At 43.5% G+C, this 22,638-nt stretch overlaps 1 protein-coding gene across 2 annotated transcripts in view; it reads left to right on the top strand.

Annotated features, from left to right (window-relative positions):
- The window catches only part of LOC138769132 (serine/threonine-protein kinase SBK2-like), a 29,977-nt gene extending 15,293 nt beyond the window's left edge, over window positions 1-14,684 (top strand). For both annotated transcript variants that reach the window (XM_069947375.1, XM_069947376.1), the window contains exons 3-4: window positions 11,066-11,268; window positions 14,043-14,684. In XM_069947375.1, the coding sequence (XP_069803476.1) occupies window positions 11,066-11,268; window positions 14,043-14,597 (758 nt within the window). In that variant the 3' untranslated portion in view covers window positions 14,598-14,684. The remainder of the gene's footprint in view (window positions 1-11,065; window positions 11,269-14,042) is intronic.
- The last annotated feature ends 7,954 nt before the right edge of the window (window positions 14,685-22,638 follow it).

Below are 22,638 nucleotides of genomic sequence, written 5' to 3'. Positions count from 1 at the left end.
AGAGTTTCCAGTCTATTTTATCAGATCAATTTGGTGACTTCTCTTTGCTTTTGAAACCAGGGCCGGCATACTCGAGTAAGTGCCGGGGCCCCCGACACTTGCCCAAGCCGTGAGCCAGACGCCCGCCACATCACCGACCCCCGGACACCCGGGGGGGCGGGTGCTGCCGACCCCAAGTCCGGGGGAGGGCTGGAGGGGCTGGGGAAGGACCTGCTGTGTTTGCTGCACTGGGGAAGGACCTGTGGTGATGTCATAAGGGGGCAGGGCTGAGAACGGGAGAGGATGCAGGTGGATGAAGGACCTGTGATCATTGTCATGTGACATGAGGGGGCGGGGCTCACTTATACCTCTACTCTGTATGCTGTGAGTTTTAGTTCTCCTCTTATATCTCCTCCTGTAATGTCCTCTGATCTCCCATAATAACAGGCTGTCCATGCTGGGAGTTGTAGTACTCCTCTTAAATCTCCTCCTGTGATGTCCTCTGATCTCCCATAATAACAGGCTGGATATGCTGGGAGTTGTAGTCCTCCTCTTATATCTCCTCCTATGATGTCCTCTGATCTCCCATAATAACAGGCTGTCCATGCTGGGAGTTGTAGTACTCCTCTTAAATCTTCTCCTGTAATGTCCTCTGATCTCCCATAATAACAGGCTAGACATGCTGAAAGTTGTAGTCCTATTATATCTCCTCCTGTAATGTCCTCTGATCTCTCATAATAACAGGCTGGACACGCTGGGAGTTGTAGTCCTCTTACATCTCCTCCTGTAATGTCCTCTGATCTCCCATAATAACAGGCTAGACATGCTGGAAGTTGTAGTCCTATTATATCTCCTCCTGTAATGTCCTCTGATCTCCCATAATAACAGACTGGACACGCTGGGAGTTGTAGTTCCCCCTGGTATACCTCATGTAATGCCTCCTGACTGTAACTCCATTCTAGCCTGCTCTATGGTGAAGAAGCTAGAATACAGACTCCAGGGGGAGGGCCTCCTTCTAGCAACTCCATTCTAGTCTCATCCCTGGGGATGCACTCTCACCAACAGGAGCAAAGCTTTAACTACCCAAATATCAACTGGAAAGCAGAAACCTGCAGCTCCAGGAAGGGAAGCGTGTTTTTGGAAATAGTAAAAGATAATTACCTTTCCCAACTAGTAGAGGAACCAACAAGAGGGGGGGCCCTTCTGGACCTGATCTTAACCAATAGGCCCGACAGAATATCAAAAATAGAGGTGGGGGGTCACCTAGGTAATAGTGACCATAACATAGTAAGTTTTCAATTATCCTTCAATAAAATTATTAGTAGAGGGGCTACAAAAACATTAAATTTCAGGAAGGCTAATTTCCAAAAACTAAGAGAGGACCTTGGGAACATAGACTGGGACAATGCTTTCAGAAATAAAAGTACACAAGAGAAATGGGACATATTTAAGAGCATCCTGGGTAAATCGTGTGAACGACACATACCATATGGGAATAAACGTAGTAGAAATAAGAGAAATCCAATGTGGTTAACTACAGCTGTAAGGGGTGCAATAAATGATAAGAAACAAGCATTCAGACAACTAAAACAAGAAGGTAATGGGGAAGCATTGAGCAACTATAGACAGAAGAATAGAATGTGTAAAACGCAAATAAAAGAAGAAAAAATAGCAACAGAAAGAAGGATAGCCACAGAAAGTAAAACAAATCCCAAAATGTTCTTCACCTATATAAATAACAAAAGACTTAAAACCGAAAATGTTGGTCCCCTCAAAAATAATCTGGGTGTAATGGTGGAGGGGGAAGAGGAAAAGGCCAATCTACTAAATACATTCTTCTCCACTGTATTCACAGAGGAGAATCCCATAACAGACGACATGACTAGGGATAATGTTAATCCTCCCATAAATCTCACCTGCCTAACACAACAAGAAGTGGGGAAACGCCTTAAAAACATTAAAATCCATAAGTCACCGGGCCCAGAAGGTATCCATCCTAGAGTTTTGCAAGAATTAAATACTGTGTTGGACAGACCGTTATTCCTATTATTTAAAGATTCTATTACGACAGGGATTGTTCCACAGGACTGGCGCATAGCTAATGTGGTACCAATATTCAAGAAGGGGTCAAGGAGCGATCCTGGAAACTACAGGCCCGTAAGTCTAACATCTATAGTAGGTAAAGTATTTGAGGGGATTGTAAGAGATGCTATACTGGAGTATCTTAATGAAAATAATCTTATGACGCAGCACCAGCATGGATTTATGAGGGATCGGTCCTGTCAGACTAATCTGATCGGCTTCTATGAAGAGGTAAGTTATAGACTGGACCTGGGGGAGGCTGTGGATGTTGTGTATCTGGACTTTTTAAAGGCATTTGATACTGTGCCGCATGAAAGGTTGATCTACAAAATGAGGATGCTGGGACTCGGGGAAAACGTATGCAAATGGGTAAGTAACTGGTTGTGTGATAGAAAACAGAGGGTGGTCATTGATGGAAAATATTCAGATTGGGTTTTAGTTACTAGTGGGGTACCACAGGGGTCAGTGTTGGGTCCACTTCTTTTTAATATTTTTATTAATGATCTTGTAGAGGGGCTACAGAGTAGAATCTCCATTTTTGCAGATGATACTAAACTGGGTAAAGTAATCAGTACAGAGGAGGATAATATCATATTACAGAGGGATTTGGAGAAGCTAGAGGCTTGGGCGGAGAAATGGCAAATGAAGTTTAATGTGGATAAATGTAAGGTTATGCATTTGGGCCATAGAAATAATAAGTACAGTTATGTGCTAAATAATAAAACACTGGGTAAAACTACTTCCAAAAAGGACCTGGGGGTATTGGTGGACAGTAAACTCAACTTTAGTGATGAGTGCCAGGCAGCAGCTGCCAAGGCTAATAAAATAATGGGGTGCATCAAAAGAGGTATAGATGCTAAAGATGAGAACATAGTTTTGCCTCTTTATAAATCACTAGTCAGACCACATATGGAATACTGTGTACAGTTTTGGGCATCGGTATATAAGAAGGACACAGCTGAACTGGAGTGGGTGCAGAGGAGGGCAACAAAGGTCATTAAGGGAATGGGTGGGTTACAGTACCAGGACAGGTTATCACGCTTGGGGTTATTTACGCTAGAAAAAAGACATCTTAGGGGCGATCTGATCACAATGTACAAATATATGAATGGACAGTACAGAGATCTTTGTAGTGGTCTTTTTACTCCTAGGTCTGTAACAATGACAAGGGGGCATCCTCTACGTCTAGAGGAAAGAAGATTTCATCATCAGCATCGACGCGGGTTCTTTACTGTACGAGCGGTAGGACTGTGGAACTCTCTGCCACATGAGGTTGTCATGGCCGATTCATTAAATAAGTTCAAGGGAGGCCTTGATACTTTTCTTGAACAATATAATATTACAAGTTATGGGCATTAGATTTCTGGTGATACGTTGATCCGGGGGTGTTCTGGTTGCCATTGCAGTCGGGGGGGGGGGGAGTTTCTCCCTGTGGTGGGGCGGTTGTCTTCTGCCCCATAGGGGTTTTCCGCCTTCCTGGATCAACACAGTAGGATTCTCCTAGGTTGAACCTGATGGACTCTTGTCTTCTTTCAACCTTATTTACTATGTTACTATGTTACTATGTAAAGCGATGACGTCATCACGCCTGCTGGTAAATCCACAAGGCGCACACAAGGGGGAGACAGGAGGAAGAAGAGGACCCGTCCCCCGTCCGGATTAGTGAGTATGATTTTATTTTTTTATTTTCTTGTGTTGAGGGAGAGCAGGGGGCATTACTATGGGGGCAGGGGACATTACTATGGGACATTACTATAGGGGCTGAGCAGGGGGCATCTACTATGGGCAAGGGACATTACTATGGGGGCAGGGGACATTACTATGGGGCAGAGCAGGGGGCATTACTATGGGGACAGAGGGCATTATTACTATATGGAGGGCACAGCATGGGGACATTATTACTATATGGGGGGCACAGCACGGGACCCACAAACCTCCCTACTTTACTGCACATGACACCAAACAGCGGAGTTACTACTGTATTGTTTGTCTGACAGGTCCTGAAGAGATGAATTGTAGCTGGAAGAAATCATCATGGTAGTCTGGGCCAGATGGAGAGGAAACGGAGAGCGATCGCCTCAGATCAAAGAAGACGTCACCTGTGAGTTACTGAATTACGTTTTTTTTCAGTATTTTGTCAAACTTTATTTGGTAGGTGTGCCCCGAGGTGTGCTATACAAAGGGGCCTGTTGAGGCTTTCTCGCCCAAGGGCCCACAAAAACCTGCAGCCGGCCCTGTTTGAAACAGCATCAATTCTTCACTGTACACTTGTACATAGTGTATGAAGAAACTCAGCAGACATCTTGGAGTACTAACCAAATATCTCCTAGGCTTGCCCCGTGTCTCTTCATGTAATCCTAGACAGACTGGATGTAGAGATAAGGGCTTTGTGGAGGCCAAATCATCACCTTCCAGATCTTTGCTTGCGCACAAGTCCTGCTTCCTTGGATGTGGTGTTGTAAAACTTTTCACAATCACCACAAACGTCCACCCAAATATATTCGATATCTGCAAGACAGAAGTTAGCAGATCAAGTATACAATGCATTCTTAAGAGTATACTGGAGATCTTACCTCCCTGATTGCTACATGCCATAAACGAAGAAGACCCTGATCAAAGAATGTGGTACAATAAGTGATTTCAACACGAGAATTCCAACAAATGAGAATAAGTCTGTAGAGAAACTGAATTGGTCTGATGAGGCATAATTTAAACTAAATTGTACAGTAAATCATCACAATTGTGTTTATTGAGCTATAGGATAAAGTAATTTACCAGGGGCTGAATGACTAGCGTAGACTGTCAACCTGCAGTTTAATTGGACCATTCTTTTTTAAAGACACAGTTCCTGACCCAACGTTTCTCATGTAAAAGTCTTTATGTTAATGGTGACCACCTTGAACACAAGTGTGACGAGTTGGGGATAAAGGGGCCTCCCAGCGAGGAGCCATAAGGGGGGTCTCTGCGACCACAACAGGGTTAGTGGGGTTTTGTTAGTTTGAAGTCCGAGCGTAATGGTGGCAGTTGTTTGGTTACAACTAAAATGGCCCCTGAAAGAGGGTGGGGGAGGGGGGAAACAGGTATGGCCTTTGTGTAGAGACAAAGGGGTCATTAGTATGCGGAGGGAATACCTGGTAGAGGTAGTGAGCTGAGTAGAGTATAAAAGGACAGGTAGCCAGACCAGGGGGATACAGCACTTTTTCAAGATCCCACCCTCCCACCCTTGTTATATATTGTATTTATTGTATTTATCTGTATGTTTGGTTGTACTGACTGTGCTATTGTGAGGCGGAAATCACGATCCTTTCAGCCCAGGTTTGCACTTTAGGTTAGGGGCCTCATTGACAGGGACAGTTCTCCTATACGGGAGCACTGCTGCCAATGGGGGAGGGCAGGTCTGGTCCGGGCTACCCTCAGTAAATGGTCGCTTTTATAAATGGTCGCTTTTAGTTTCCTGGCTGAAAGGGCGTGATTTGTGTCGGGCCTCCCTGTTTATGTTTACAATGTTAAATAAAGTGCAGCAATTTCCGCCAAACATGTGTTGATTGTGTTTTTTGGGGGTATGGGTCTATGGGAGTGGGGTTAGCAGGTTCCCCCCTTATAGCAGTGTCTGGCTGGGGTACGTTTGGCCCACCAGGGAATTAGATTTTTTTGGCGCCCACCCTACGTACACCAGATAACCTTCCACATTACTGTAGCGACTTTGCACAGAGTTGTGTATGTGACCAGGATTGCTAGCTCACTTCTAGTAACTTGTCAGTCACTATGCAGACCGCATAGTGTGCCATTTAACTTTCTTGAATGAAGAACTCCCATAAAACAAACTAATCATAGGTAGGCAGGGGGGTGCAGGAACATGAAAAAAGAAAATATACTTACCAGTCCCAGTGCGCTGTAGCGCTTGCTTAATGATATCCAACAGCTGCCGGCCTCCTACAGCTCCTCCGGTTGCAATGTCATGGATCGGCTGATGAAACGCCCGCTGCACCACCACTGCAGTCACTGACTGGCTAAGAGTGCAATCCATCAGCTGGTCCGTTACACTGCAGCTGGAGGTGCCAGGGCTGTGGCGTACTCAGAACCCAGACAAAAATTACTTCCAGTGGCTTTGGGACCGACCAAGAGTGGCGTTAGAGTTAGGGTTAGGTCAAGAAGACACATGGTACCCTAAATATATTTGTCTGTGCTTCCTAGAAAATGATTTTGCTCTCTGGTGCAAAAAGTCAAAGAGGCTTCTCCAAGGTCCTGAATAGCTGCTAGCTTGACTGTCTTCTCCATCCACCCTCCCTGCTTAATTGACACCTGGAAGCTGAGTCCCAGTAGGTTTAGGTATGGGAGGGGGAGGTAAGAATGAGTGCACATAACATGTACATACATATTACATACAAATATGCACAATACACAAATTATACACAGATATAAAGAAATGCACACTACCTATATGCATACATAGTGTACACATAGTGTACAAGGCACTGCTGCAGTCAGCTGTGTCTGTGTCCTATAGCACAAGAACGGAAACATGTGTTGCCTAAAATGTTTGTTTGATAGATGCGGTGGGGACAAGTCATGGCTAAAAGTAAAAGGGGGTAGGGCGCCCACCAGAGGATTCCCCTGTTCCCCTGTGGGTCAGTCCGAGCCTGACACCTTGTGTGATTGCGGAGGTAAAGCATGATTTACAGACAGACTTTTATGTATATAATTTTTATTTTTAAGGCCATGTTCACACAACGTAAGCTCCGTACTAATCACGGCTGTTGTTGCAACGGCTGTAATTAGTACGGAACTTCTGTTTTGCTGCATTCCGAGGGAATCCTGGCCGGAGTGTATATACATGGTATACACTCTGGCCGTAATCCCTAGCGGCGCCGTAGAAAACTGACATGTCAAAACCCTGTCAATGCACACTATGGAGTGTGCGCCCATATCAGAGCTCTGTGGCGCATAGATCATCTTCAGTACCGGCCGGGATGATCTTTTCTGAGACCGGGCGTTCTGTGACCCGGCCAGGTCACAGAACGGCCGGTTTCATACTACGTGTGAACATAGCCTAAAGGTGTATACATTTTTGGGCTACTTTATAATGTGCTCGGAATAGGTAGCTTTTATATGGAAGTATATATTGAAGATAAATAGCAGAAACTTAGCATGATAAATAGCAGAATCATGCCAGAATAATGGTCATTAATACGCAGAGCATAGCAGTCTTTGTAAATGGCATGGAGCTCAAAATCAAATTGTGAAAAAAATGAGACCATCTTGCTTTGTCAGGGTGCAGTAAATTATTTTGATCTTGGTAGACAACAAAAAATTGCCTTAAAGTGAATTTATACCCACTCCCAATCCCCCCAAAACAGCATGGCTGCCTTCAATCCATGTCCTGTGTCGGGGTTCATTTGGCTGTTTGTGACAGTATTTGCTTAATTTTTTATTTTTTATTTTGGGGGCACAAGGTCAAAGAGGCAGGGCCTAAAGCAGCCACACCCTAGGCCTGCAGCACCTCTTTTTTCATCTTTCCCACCTTTCTTCTTTGTAGATACACCCCTTGGCTGAATTAAAGATGGCAACGCAACTGAACCGGCTGTTTCGGGGGGTGGGGTGGGGGGCTTTTGTTTAGTTTTGGAGTTCTGTAGAAACCTTAGCTGCTGAAACTAAGTCTAACTAATAATCTGGGCCGTGGCTATTCACAACTCTCTGCCTGTCAGCACAGCCTCCAGGGTGCTTTTGCAACATGAGTGTAACTAAGGGGGGTCCCGATCACTGTATTGGACCACTGCAGGTCTCTTACCTTCCTCTGTGCGGTCTGATCGGCGCTCTGCTCATTGAGTCAGCCACAGGCAGTCTCAATGAGCAGAGCGCCTATAACACTGATCAATGCTATGCCTATGGCATAGCAATGATCAGTGTATGCAATCTGAAGATTGCATGTAAAAGTCCCCCAAGAGGACTTAAAGTGTGTAAAAAAAAAAAGTAAAAATGTTTTTAAAAATACCTCTATAAAAATGAAAAAAATAAACATATTATACACCGTAGCATGCGTAATTGTCCGATCTATTAAAATATAACAATCGCCTTCCCATATGGTGAACGGTGTAAACGAAAAGAGGGAAAAAAGAGCCAGGATCACCAATTTTTTGTTACATTATATATAAAAAATATTTAAAAAAACTGATCAAAACATCCGATCTACACAAATATAGTATTGATAAAAACTAGAGATCATGGCACAAAAAATTATGCCCCATACAGCCCCGTAGGTGAAAAAATAAAACCGTCATAGGAGTAACAATAGGGCCATTTTATTACTAATCAAACAAAAGGATTTAATTAAAAAAAAGGATTTAATAAAAAAAAAAAAAAAAAAAAAAAAATATTAGAAAATCTGTGTAAACCTGCATACGGTTGTGTTCAGACTGACCGATAGAATAATGGTATCATGTCGCTTGAACCGTATAGTGCATCACGTAGATACAGGAACCCCCCAAAAGTTACCATATTGCATTCTTTTTACCAATTTCACCAGTTTATATTTTCACAAATAATATTTTGGGGGTTCTGTCATATATGTTATGGTAGAATGAAAGACGCCATTACAGAGTACACCTATTCTTGAAAAAAACAAGCCATAACATGGCTCTGTAGATAGAAAAATGAAAGTGCTAGAGCTCTTAGAAGGGGAGGAGGAAAAAACGAAAGTGCATAGATGAAAATTGGTGCGGTCCACTGGGTCATTTTGGTCAAAGGGTTAATCTGTAAGCCCATTCAAAGGGTAATCAAGATTCAAACCATTGGGTAATAGGGTATTTAGCTTCTGCATCCACACCCCTCTAGAACTTGGGAACATGGTCCACTTACATTATGAGGTCCCTTACATCGTTTGGCCTCCTCGAAATGTTAGGGTATGGGTAAATCAATCTTTTAAACCATGTAGTCAATCTGTGGGTATTCAGTCTTAGTCTACTTTCATTCGTTGTTTCCCCCACATATAGTTTTGGGCATGGGCATATTAATACATAAACCATAAAGCTGGTGGGCAGGAGTGGCACATCAAATAGAGAAAAAACAGGACTGCAACAGTAAGTAAGCAGGCATAGGACTGAATTAGTGCTTTACCTGGTCACTAAGGAAACAGGGCAGCCTAACACTAGAGGACCTTTTAACAAGATGTTTTCTAAATTATTTTTTTTTAAAAAAGGTATATATTGTAGAACTATCATCCATAAATGAGAGCATGACCAATAGGACCTGGTCCTTTCTATCCCTACATGTTTCACCATGGGGGCATGGCTTCCTCAGTGCTAAAGGAAAGAAGGTTGAGGATCTTAAGTACATCAGATTCTATGTCAGTACAACAAAATGTTAACTTACCAAAAGGCAAGGATGAGAGATAGACCTAGGACGCATGTGTGCACAAATAATGTGACATATTACAAAATGCATACGTCCCAATTACCTATATAATGCATGTTCTGATATTGTGTTCTAAGGTGCAGATGGCGACCCATAATTCAGCATACACTCAATATGGAACTAATGCTGCTCATCTTCATTATAATCCGAGTACTTAAGTGTGCCACATAGTTTCAAAGAACTACCACTTTTATTTAATCCAACCAATGGCACAGGTGTACAACAGAGTTAGTAGGCTACTATGTCTATATCATCTAACCCCTGTAATACGAGATATAACTGTGCCATCAACAAGAAAATTACATGCAGTTGAGATGTAGCACATACTGAGGGAGTTTCATGATAGCATGTATATTAGTGCCATCTAGTGTTCAACTGTATAATTACATGCAACATGATAAAACAGCTATTAGTAGGACTTTGATCTAGGCATACTTCTCCCTACCTTATTCACTGTGGATATAGTGTATCAAAAGTGCTTGATACTGTCCCTCATAGAGTCTAAGGTCTAAGGGTTTAGAAAACTGGCTTAATGATTGTACCCAGAGAGTGGTGGTCAATGATTTCTACTCTGAATGGTCCCTGGTTATAAGTGATGTACCCCAAAGTTCAGTACTGGGCCCCCTTCTGTTTAACTTGTTTAATAAGAAATATGGTAAAAAAGTGTACCAGGTAAAACTTCCACAAGGGGGCACTGCCTCCGCATGGGTAAAAAAGGGTTTAAAGGGGAAGTGCGGTGCTAAACATTTATTCACAAAATAACACACATTACAAAGTTATACAACTTTGTAATGTGCGTTATGTATGTGAATGGCCCCCTTCCCCGTGTTTCCCCCCACCCACGCTAGACCCGGAAGTGTTGGTGCATTATACTTACCGCATTCGTGTCGATCCCCGTCCGCCATCTTGTGACAATGACGTCGTCTTCGAGAGGCCAGCCGAACCACTCCATCCGTCCCTCATGCTGGCCCCCCTCTGCCGCGTCACCAGCTGCTCAGCCGCGATTGGCACAGTTATGCTCAGCCAATCGCGGCTGAGCAGCTGATGACGCGCTGGAGGGGGGCCAGCATAAGGGATGGCTGGATTGGTCCGGCCAGCCTCCTGAAAATTATGTCATTGTCCCAAGATGGTGGCCGGGATCGACAGTAATGCGACGAGTATAATGCACCATACTCTTGGGGGTGGGGGGAACACGGGGAAAGGGGCCATTCACTTAAATAACACACATTACAAAGTTGTATAACTTTGTAATGTGTGTTATTTAGTGAATAAATGTGTAGCACCGCACTACCCCTTTAATTACACCCCTTTATTACAGCAGTTTTTCTGCATCTCCTTTTTCTGCAGAATAATGCATCCTGGCACACTGCAAAACATTTTCATGAAAGTTTTGAGGAACATGACAAGTGTTCAAGGTATCAAAATTCCCCAGATCTCAGTCCAACCAAGCACCTGTGGGGTGCGCTGGAAAAAATATATGATAACATCTTTATTTATTTATTTGTTTATAGATATGATTTCAATTGTAATAAACTTAACTTGTTTGACTTGACTTGAAGTTCAATGATATAAAAACATATCTTTTTTTTTTAAGGAACACCCATGGCTTTAAAACTCCTGCCAAAGACTTTAACCAAGAAGCAAAACTTTCTCTATGAATATTGTGTGGCTCTCTCTCTTTCATCTCACCCAAACATCATTGGGATGTTCGGCATTGCATTTGAATCTTCTGAGCACTATGGTTTCCTGTATGAAGTTGCTCTGCATCAAGACCTTATCTCCATTATAAAGCCAACAGTAAGACAATTGAAAAAAAGTGTGTGAAAGAATACGATAGTATAGATTTGATAGATTTATCAAAGGGTGTAAAATTTAGACTGGTGCAAACTGCCCACAGCAACCAATTACAGCTCAGCTTCCAGCTCTGCTGAAAGGAAAGAGGAGCTGTGATTGGTTGACCAGTTTGCACCAGTCTAAATTTTACACCCTTTGATAAATCTCTCCGATGGTTTTTATGACTTTTGTAAAGACTCACAGGATCAATTTGTCCTAACATTTACAAGCTACATTTATGGATTCATCTTTGTTCAGGTGTCATTTAATAAAGCATACACTGTATCACACCTAGTGCAGGGCCTAAATGGTAGTACATAACAAAGAATATCAAAGGAGATGCCCTTTGTCATGTATTGCACCCTCAAGTCATGTACTATGGGTTTGTATATATGGTTTTTTTTCCAGATTCTTACTTTAAAGTGGTTGTGCAACCATTTAAAGGGGTTATCCAGGTAACAAAAACAATATTCTAAACAATCCCCCTTCCCAATACCACCCTATGTCTAATATACATGTATAACTTATCCTGCACTCTTTCTCTGTTTTTTTCTCATTCTTATCGACACTTGTCTAAAATCCTCTACTCTCAGTCCACTCAGACTATGCTCAGCTCCCTCATCCCCCCCCCCCCTTTGGGACATGTGATCTCCTCTCTGGGGGCCAGGTTAGCTTGTCTATTAACTTGGTAACCCGACCCCCAGGAGACATAGTCTGCATCATCTCCATGCACCTGTGCTGCTTCCATAGACTTACATGAGTCCCTGAGCCTAGGTTTCTGTAATATGAAAAGGTATAGTTCTATCTCTGCTTGCTGTCAGTGTCTCACCTCTGTATATTGTAAGTGTTAAAGACATTCTTAGAGTCTGGATGGAACTAGAATGTTTTCATTCACAGTCAGCAAGTAAACATCTAAACCTACACTACACCCCCCACCCCCTGGTAAACAGATTCCCGTTATGCACCACATAGGTAAACCATGCTCATGTGAGCTCTGCTACACCATGCGTGTCAGCTCTACATCATCAGCTAGTATGGAATACATACATGGGGGTGTAATGCAAAACCAGTGGACCAGTGGAAAAAAACAGTCCTATGTTTACTGTGTAATGGTAATGAGAGCAGTGGGCAGGAAAAAAAGCTATGGGGGCAGGTACGCAAATGGACCAATCAGGAAAATGCATGATGGGAAATTTAGTTTCCTATCTTGGTTATAGACTGGCAATTAGAAAAACGTGTAACTCAGGAATGGCAGCAGCTAAAAAGACGCGAGTTGGCTCAAAATACTCAAGAAGAGTAAGGGGGGAGTAAGACCAGCTAGCTTAAAATTTTTTCGCCCTTAGGTAGATAACCCCTGAAGCCCATATTACACGCCACAATGTTCCATGCACTATTACACGCACAGACAGTGAGCGGGGAAGAGCAGGAGGGGCAGCTAGAACAATCCTTAGATCGTTCGATTGGCCCACTGAAGTCAGCAGCGATCTGCTGCTGCTCCAACTGTCGATGGTAAGCAGACCATCGATGACATAACCATTATCTTTCAGCAAGTTGAAGCACAATGATCTGCTGACCTACTGTAGTGCCATTTTTAGGTTAAGTGGCAGTTTTTCAAAAGCATAGCATGCGTAGGGTATGCATGTTGCATGTTGATGAAGATCCCCCTCCATAAAGCAAGCAGAGTGAGTCTGTCCACAGCCAAAAACTTGATGCTTATAATGCCACATTCTGGCCACTTGCCATCTGTGTGTCCCCTTACAATTTACACCAATGACATTAACAAATTAACACAGATGAGTCACTTACACATGCAATTAAATCATCAAGGATTATACTGTCTACACCCTTTACTTTGCTTCCCATTAGGGATAAATCCTTGTCTCAGCCTTAGGCTATGTTCCTACTATGTACTAATAATGGCCGTTCTTTAGTGAACGGCCATTGTTTAACACTACACGACGGCCAATGTTGTAAAACAATGGCCAAAATTAAAGATCAAGAAACATTAATTCTGGCAGTGGTTTTACAACAACGGCCATTGTTTGCACTCGTATGTATGTAGTGGGAAAAAAGCCTATACCCCTTCAATAAGGTTCAGCTGACTGTTATCAGACACTACGTGGAGCGGGGGGTTATGCTGCTGCCAGACAGCCTCTGGCGCTAAGTTATCCCTACGAGATAAAAAAGTTAAGGCATGATGGATGTTCACACCTGCCAATAGCCCAAAACCACGTCATCGGCAAACCAGGGGGAGGGGGCCGACTGCCCCCCAGTGACCCGCGCCAGTGTTCAAGAAAAGGCTGGCAGGAGACAGTTTTAAAAACAGACCAACGGCATCCTCGTGCCAGCACTGATCCATTAAAGGGGTAGTGCGGCATTTAACATTTATTCACTAAATAACACACATTACAAAGTTATACAACTTTGTAATGTGTGTTATGTAAGTGAATAGCCCCCTTCCTGTGTTCCCCCCACCCCCGGAAGTGTGGTGCATTATATTCACCGTCGCGTCATCTTCAGGAGGCCATACGGACCGCTCCAGCCCTCCCTCATGCCGGCCCCCCATCTTTATCGGGCTATATCATCTTCCAAAAGGATCTGTCTGTGATAGAACAACTCCTTTAACATAGCAAGTATAGAAGTTGATTAAGGCTATATTTTAAATGCATGATGGAATTCTCTAATTTTTATTTGCTATAAGGTTTTGCTTGTTTTCACTTATATTTTCCTTATTATAGGAAGGCGTGCCAGAACCAATTGCTAAAGTATGCACCCATCAACTGGTTAGCGCCCTTGAGTTTATTCATAGCAGAGGTCTGGTCTACAGAGATGTCAAACCTGAAAATGTCCTTCTTTGTGGTCCTGATTGTCAAAGAATCAAGCTAACTGACTTTGGTTTAACTCGTCCAAAGGGTACAATGCTAAAACTTGTATCAGGTGTCATCCCCTACACTGCACCAGAATTAAGCAATACTCAAAATGGAGAAGCTGTACCAATCGATTTCACTCTTGATGCATGGGCCTTTGGAGTGCTTCTCTTTTGTTTGCTAACAGGATACTTCCCATGGGAAAAAACATTATCATCCGACCCATTTTTTGATGACTTTATTATATGGCAAGAAACTGGAAGACATGACCATTTAGCTTGGCACTGGAAAAAACTGACATCAGAGGCTATGGATATGCTCAAACATTTAATGGACTTAAATCCATGTAACAGGAGTCCTGTGAACAAAGCTTTATTTTATTTGGACTATCCATGGAAAGTGGATAAAATGGACAAATTGAAATAAGTTTACTACTACAGTCCCTTGTACATGTAAATGTCATATTATGGAGTTATTCTGTAAAAGCTGAATACTATATTTTTGAGCTACCAGTAAAGCATTGTCTTCTAAATGCCTAGTTTGCGTGCAGTTTTTGCCCGATGAAACCATTATTGACCTTTGTGTGCTATGTACACATATGCTTTGGGACAAAAAGATGTGTCCTTCCCTAAATTCCTGTATCTATTTCATGCTTCCCCAGTTCTCCCCCCTAAGAACCTGGAGGGGTTACTTAGATCCTTCTACTGGAATAAAAATCCACCTAGAATTAATCTTGCCTTACTCCACCAGGGCTGGTGGTGGTGGTGGGGTGGCGGTGTTTAGCCAGTCCACATATCTACTCTATTTTTTGGCCTCCCAACTGGTATACCCTTAGTGGTGGCTTGACCTTTGAAACTTCAAAGTTGCTCTTGCTGGTGCACTACTTGGCTCCTGTGAAGGTTTAGTGAAGGCCTTCTATAGGTCCCACTCTCCTTCTGTTCAAATAAGACAGTCTGCCCCAGTCTGGTCTGTGGTGCACAAGATCCTACCTGCCTCTCACCCCTCCCCTAGAACACCTCTATGGCTTAAAGCGGCAATATCAGCAGGTTCTTCGCAGAGAACCAGCTGATATGCCGCAGTAGCAGAGGACTGTAGTCATACATCGCCATTAGTTTAACCCCTGTACGCCCTCGCATTATTTGTAAAATTGCTAAATGCTCTTATGGAAATTACTTGTATAAGAGCATTTAGGGCGTTGCTCAGGGCTGGAGAGCATCGCCGCGCCGCCTCCAGCCCCCCCTGCTGTCCCGCCCACTATGCATATTCATAACTGCATAGTGGGCTCTATACATGGCGGCTGCGCAGGGAAGCAGTCCCGTCGGAGACGGGCTGCTTCCCACGCATGCGTGAACCCCCCCCCCCCCGGCCACCGCCGTTCCTCCCGGAGGTCCCTGAAGACGTAAGTATAAAGTTTACTTTATACTTACGTCCTAAGAGACCTCCATCTCTGACGGGACTGCTTCCCTGCGCAGCCGCCATGTATAGAGCCCACTATGCAGTTATGAATATGCATAGTGGCTGGGACGGAAAGGGGTTGGCTGGGCGGGCCGCAGCGATGCTCACCGGCCCAGAGCAACGCCCTAAATGCTCTTATGCAAGTAATTTGCATAAGAGCATTTAGCAATTTTACAAACAATGCGGGGGCGTACAGGGGTTAAACTAATGGTGATGTATTACTGCAGTCCTCTGCTACTGCGGCATATCAGCAGGTTCTCTGCGAAAAACCTGCTGATAGTGCCGCTTTAAAGTGTAAGGGCCCTATTACACCAACAGATTATCTGGCAGATTTTGTTTTAAAGCCAAAGCCAGGAATGGATTTGAAAAGAAGAGAAATCTCAGTCTTTCTTTTATGACCTGTTCTCTGTTTATAGTTAATTCCTGGCTTTGGCTCAAAAAAATCTGTCAGATAATCTGTTGGTGTAATAGGGCCCTAACTTTCATTTAAAATATTTTAGCAGAAATCAATAGTACAAGCGATTTTAAGAAACTCTGTAATAAGTTTCATTAGGCAAAAAAAGCTGATTAAAAGCTGAGCTTACCTTTAATCTTACCTAACAGGTGCACAACATAAAGCACTTAGGAAACTTGGCGAATTGAAGAATGTGGTGATAAAACCATCAAATAAAGGTGGCAATGTGGTGATATGTCTAACAGAAATGTATGAAAAGGAGATGTTTAGGCATGTATGTAATCGTACCTGCTATATGCACATTGCCTTTAATCCCCTTCCCCAATACAGATGGGAACTTCGGAACATCTTAGAATGGGCACTGGAAAATGGAGTACTCTCCAAAAAAATATTTGACAGACTGACGGTGGAACATCCAATGATAGCAACCATATACTTACTCCCCAAGAACCTCCCCAGGATGACCCATCTTGTCAGGTTCCAACAACATTTTAGAACTGGTATGTACAGTAAGTTAACTATTTTTGCCCCTTAGTGACTGCAGATGGGCCTTATTCTGACCCTGTCGAGGTCAGAATAAGCGTTTCTGGGGCTTCTGCATTGACATCGCAGGAGATCAGCTGTCAGTATGACAGCTGATCTCCTGCTGCAACTACCAGGAGTGGTGATTTACCACTCCAGGTCGTTTAACCTGTTTTATGCCACTGTCAAGTCATGACAGCGACATGTAATGGGTTCTGGTGGGGTGTGCACCCATACTCACCTGATCAAAAGTCCCGCTACAAGGTCCAAGCTTCTGCCCTTTGAAGGCCCCAGGCCAGAGGCATTGCTATGTAGAAAAGTATACAAATTTGGTATTGTCGTAATCATTTATTATGTTATTTTTACAACATGCTGAATACCGTCAGTTTGATATTAAAAAAAGAAATTATAATTTTTTCATGATATTTTGATGTCTTTCACAAAAAACACACACCATAGTGACCAAAGTTTGCCACTAACATAAAGTACAATATGTTACGAAAAAACAGAATCACTAGCATACATTAAAGTATCACAGAACTATAACCACACAAGTGAGAGTGGTCAGATTTTTAAAAATGAGCTTGGTCATTAAGGCTTAAAGTAGCTGCAGCACCAAGGGATTAAAGATTCCACAAATGTGTTAAGGAAGTTTGAGGACCTACAGCTGGAACCTTACATGTTTTGGTAATGTGTGACATGTAATCACTATATTTCTCCATAAAACATAGTCACAGCTTAAAGTTGTGGATTTAAAAGTATGTACTAACCTTTGTCATGACCTATCTTTTTTTTCATGTACCTACATCTCCAGGGTACAGCTATGGGGGTGGGCTGCATATGCAAATGGTTCCTGGGGCTGTGGGAAAGAAACCTCTTTATGGCAGATGAGGTTCCACATATTAAATGCAGTGCAGATTGGGATAGATATATAGATGATATTCTTATCGTTTGGCATGGGTCTCTACAGGATCTGGATCCATTTCTGTTTTTTTAAACAATGAGAAAAATATCCGACTCACATATAAAGTCTACAAGACTGATGTTGATTTCCTTAAAATGATATAACAAGAAGATACCGCACTTCTCGAATTTATAACAAGAAGATATGTCATTTATCGGATCGTGGATGTATTTAGACGTCTTTGGCCTATTTTACAAGTCAACCCTACGTTCAGCGAAGAGTTACCATCAATCACATGCAAAAGAGCATAAAAATTTGAGAGTCCTTTTTATACACAGTGCTCATTATTTTGCTGCGGCCGCAGTTCAACAACGGCTGTAGTGTATACTATGGGGGAGATTTATCAAAGGGTGTAAAATTTAGACTGGTGCAAACTACCCACAGCAACCAATCACAGCTCAGCTTTAGGCAGTGCTGAAAGGAAAGCTGAGCTGTGATTGGTTGCTGTGGGCAGTTTGCACCAGTCTAAATTTTACACCCTTTGATAAATCTCCCCCTATGTGTATACATTATGGCCATTATTGCATTGAAATCAATTCAAATGTATGGTTTTCATTACTGTTGTTAACAATATTAATATATTGTGTGAACATAGCCTAAAAGAGGAGGAGCTAATTTATTGATTCATTGTTTTTAACATTTTTTAATCCCTTAAAGACCAGGCCTGAAATGGTCTTAAAGGGGTACTCCAGGCAAAATGTATTTTTAAATATGTTATTACATAAAGAAAGTTACACAAATCCCTAATATACACTAATTATGGGAAATGCACATATAGTGCTATTTTCCTCAATTTAGTAGCTCAGACAGGTTCACTTCCTCAAAAAAAAATGTGATGTCACGTCTTAAGTGTGTGCACCAGCTCATGTAAAAGTATAGCATTAGAATATACGCCCATTCTCCCTCCCTCCCTGTGCTGGTAATGTCCCCCCTCCCTCTGTCCCACCCCCCTGCCTGGTCCTATTACAGCTGCTGCAGTAGGGTGAGCGCTCCTTATGTGAAGCTCACCTCAACTAGCCGCCCGTCTCCCCCCTGCCCAGTCCCCTGCAGGTGTGCTCACCCTCCGCCCAGTCCCGGCGGAGTGAGCACTCCTGCACCGCCCCCTAACTTGCCGCCCCTCATCTAAACCCCCTGCCCGGTCCCTTGCACGAGCGCTCATGCACCTTCTCCCAATCTTCCTCCCTTCATTAGAGCCCGTCAACTGGCCCAGTGCAGAGCGCTCACATGCCGCCCCGTCCTGGTGGTGTGAGCACTCATGCACCTCTTCCTAAGCAGCTGCCCCTTCTCCCAAGCAGCTTGCTTCATCAAGCCCGGGACCAGGCGGGGGACTGAGCACTGAGATGAAGTAATATGAGACAGTCTCAGCACTTAGCCCTCCGCCCGGTCCCGTGCACGATGAAGAAAGCTGCTTGGGAAGAGGAGCATGAGCGCTCACCCCGCCCGGACCGGGCGGCAGGTGAGCGCTCTGCACAGTGTATATTAGGGATTTGTATAACTTTCTTTATGTAATAACATATTTAAAAATATATTTTGCCCGGAGTACCCAGTGACCGGGTCAATAGTCACTTTTGTGTTTTCGTTTTTTCCTCCTCGCCTTCTAAGACCCATAACCTTTTCAGGAGCAGGTGTACTTTGTAATGGCATCTTTCAATCTGCCATTAAATAATTGACAGAACCCCCAAAACATCATTTTTTGGGGTGAATTTGGGTCAAAAATGGTGGTTCCGCAAATTTGGGGGGGCTTTCATGTTTACCTAATGCACTTTACAGTAAAACTGACATTTTTTTCCTTATTCTATAGGCCGGTCTAAACACAGCGATATGCATGGTTACTAGGTTTTCTAACGTTTTACTATTTTTATTAGCAGTAAAATGTTTTTTTTTTCCAAATAGGTATATTTAAAATGGCCCTATTGTGACTCTTATAGCACTTTTATTTTTTCACCAATGGGGTCGTGTAGGGTGTCATTTTTTGTGCCATGATGTCTATGATGTGTTTTTATTACTAACATTTTTTTCTAGATTGGATGTATTGAACACTTTTTATAATTTTTTTTACATAAAATGTAATTTAAAAAAAGTGATCCCTGCATTTTTTTTTACCGTTTTTTTGTTCACACCGTTCACCATGCTGAAATAATATTGTTTTATTTTAATAGATCGGATGATTATGCACGCTACAGTATATTATATGTTTATTAACTTCATAATTTTTATGTGTTTTTTGTATAAAATGGGAAGGGGGGTGATTTTCACTTTTATTGGGAGAGGGGCTTTGGGACATTTATTAAAACTTTTATTTATTTATTTATTTTAAACTTTTATAGTCCCATTAGGGGACTTTTACATCAATACATTAGATTGAATACACTGATCACTGCTATGCCATAGCATAGCAGGGATCAGTGTAATCTGTGATCTTCTGATAGAGCCTGCCGGTGGCAGACTCTATCAGAAGATCAGACTGCAAGTAGGTAAGGTGTATGCCTCCGGCAGTCAGGCAGGGTGTGCGATCGGGACCCTCGCAGACACGCTGCGGGGGTCCTGATCGGTAAGTGACAGGAGATGCTCCTGTCACTTACACTTAAACGCTGCAGTCACGGAGTGATCGCGATGTTTAAGGGGTTAATGGCAACGACCGCGAGATCGCGGTTGCCCGCCATTGAGGGTGAGGGCCTGGCTGCAGATAGTAGCTGATCCTCATCTGCTATGGAGCAAGCTCAGCTCCTGAGCCCGCTCCATAGCCCGGGACCGCGGCAGGGCGTAAGGCCCAGGCAGCGGGGGCATAAATGTGCGCCCGTGGTCCTTAAGGGGTTAATACAGTCATGTGTTTTGTGTTTGTTTTAAGTGTAGACTACCTCTAACTGCCTAAATGTCTGCCTTCTCTGACACAGGGTATTGTGACCTCTAATACTTATTATACCTTTTTCTGGAAAGAATAAACAATGGATTATTTCAAAGACTTTTTGAACAAACACATGTACCTCATCATTTTGAGTTTCCTGCAGTCCTATTAAAGGTGGACTTATCCTTTGGATGGTTATTTTATGTCTGTGGGATACACACAGAGGGGGCTAATTTATCAAGAGCTTTGCACCTATTTTTAGGTTAATAATAGATATTTGAATTTGGTTCAGGGAAGAAAAAGAGTGCTGCACCTCACACCTATGGCTGATACTAGTACCTCTCGGCTGCATAAAAAACATCAGAATTCTGTATGTGAATTGATCAAGCCACACTAACCCATGTACCGCGTGCAGGTATCTGATACACATGGGTCCCTACACTAAGTCCACACTGTGCCAGTCAGCGACCACCACCCCCGCAGGCGTGCACAGTCAGGGAAGGGAGGCCATGGAACGGCCCTGCAACCCCCATGCCACAGGACCAGACCCAAAAATGCCACACCAAAACCCAGCCAGCATCACCGGCGGAGGAAGCTGCCCCCAAACAGCACAAGTCTGGATAAGGTATTGCACTCACCATAGCTATCAAAGATAGAATGGGACAGACAGGAGGGATTAAAACCATGAGCACTCAGGTGTCTCCTGCTAATTGCGGTCATGTGGATCTCACCAGGAGGAGTGCAAAACACGGAGAAAAGAGAGAAACAAAATACGGTTCAGGGAAGAAAAAGAGTGCTGCACCTCACACCTATGGCTGATACTAGTACCTCTCGGCTGCATAAAAAACATCAGAATTCTGTATGTGAATTGATCAAGCCACACTACCTCATGTACCGCGTGCAGGTATCTGATACACATGGGTCCCTGGGTGGGTTTTGGTGGGGCTTTTTGGGTCTGGTCCTGTGACATTGGGGTTGCAGGGCCGTTCCATGGCCTCCCTTCCCTGCATGTGCACGGTGTGGAGTTAGCGTAGGGACCTGCGCGGTGGTACACGGGGCAATATGGCTTGATCAATTCATATACAGACACTCTGGTGTTGATTTTTAATATAGGCCAAGCGGCATTAGTATCAGCCATAGATGGGATGTGCAGCCGTTCCATTCTCTTCAGTTCGTGTTTCACGGTTCTCCCTCTGTGAACAGCTTGCACTCCTTTATAAAACCCACATGACCAAAATTAGCAGGATACGTCTGTGCCCACATGTCCGGACCTTATGTCTTCCCCATTCTGTGAGCAGGGCCGGTTCTAGCTTTTTTGCTGCCTGAGGCGAGAACTGACAAAGCCCCCTGCCCTCCTCACATTCCCTGTAATATCACCACGTGCATAGTGCCCCTCACATTCCCTGTAGTATCACCATGCCCATAGTGCCCCTCACATTCCCTGTAATATCACCATGCCCATAGTGCCCCTCACATTCCCTATACAAGAACTCCAGCACTCCCAGGTCCCCCCATTCAACATGATTAATGCCTCAGCTGAGTCTCCTATCCTGTGACCTGACAGCAGTCTAAACTGCAGGGACCTCAGAGTAATAGTCAGGGAGAGAAGATCCAGGACAGGCACAGTGCAGCATCGCAGTGTGTATGGGACAGCACTATAGATAACCTCTGACCTCTGACATCAGGAGCCAGAGAAGAGCCATAAAACGGGCTGCTCTGTTAACTCTTTCAGTACTGCAGAATGTAGAGTATTACTGTGCATCACTTCCATTCTGCAATACAGAAAGAGTTAACAGCAGAGCAGAACATGACTTTTATGCCTCTTCTCCTGCTCTTGCACTATGCTGAGGTCAGCTCGGAGTTCGGCAGGGCAGAGAAGACATAATATAGCGTCCCCGCTGCTGTTAACTTTTTCTTTTCTACAGTGTGTAAGTGATGCAGAGTATAATAACTCTGCATTATTGAAAGGGTTAACAGCAGGAGACACTATATCTATGTCTTATGTGATGTGAATACCTGTGAATACGAGGCTTCCAGTGCCTCCTCAGCGCTTCTCATGAGGCAACTGACAGGAAACACGGCTGGGCACTGAGCCGTAACTACACTCACCGGCCACTTTATTAGGTACACCATGCTAGTAACGGGTTGGACCCCCTTTTGCCTTCAGAACTTCCTCAATTCTTCGTGGCATAGATACAACAAGGTGCTGGAAGCATTCCTCAGAGAT

This window comes from Dendropsophus ebraccatus, chromosome 12 (assembly GCF_027789765.1).
Source record: "Dendropsophus ebraccatus isolate aDenEbr1 chromosome 12, aDenEbr1.pat, whole genome shotgun sequence".
Lineage (NCBI taxonomy): Eukaryota > Metazoa > Chordata > Amphibia > Anura > Hylidae > Dendropsophus > Dendropsophus ebraccatus.
This window is presented reverse-complemented; position numbering and strand designations above follow the sequence as displayed.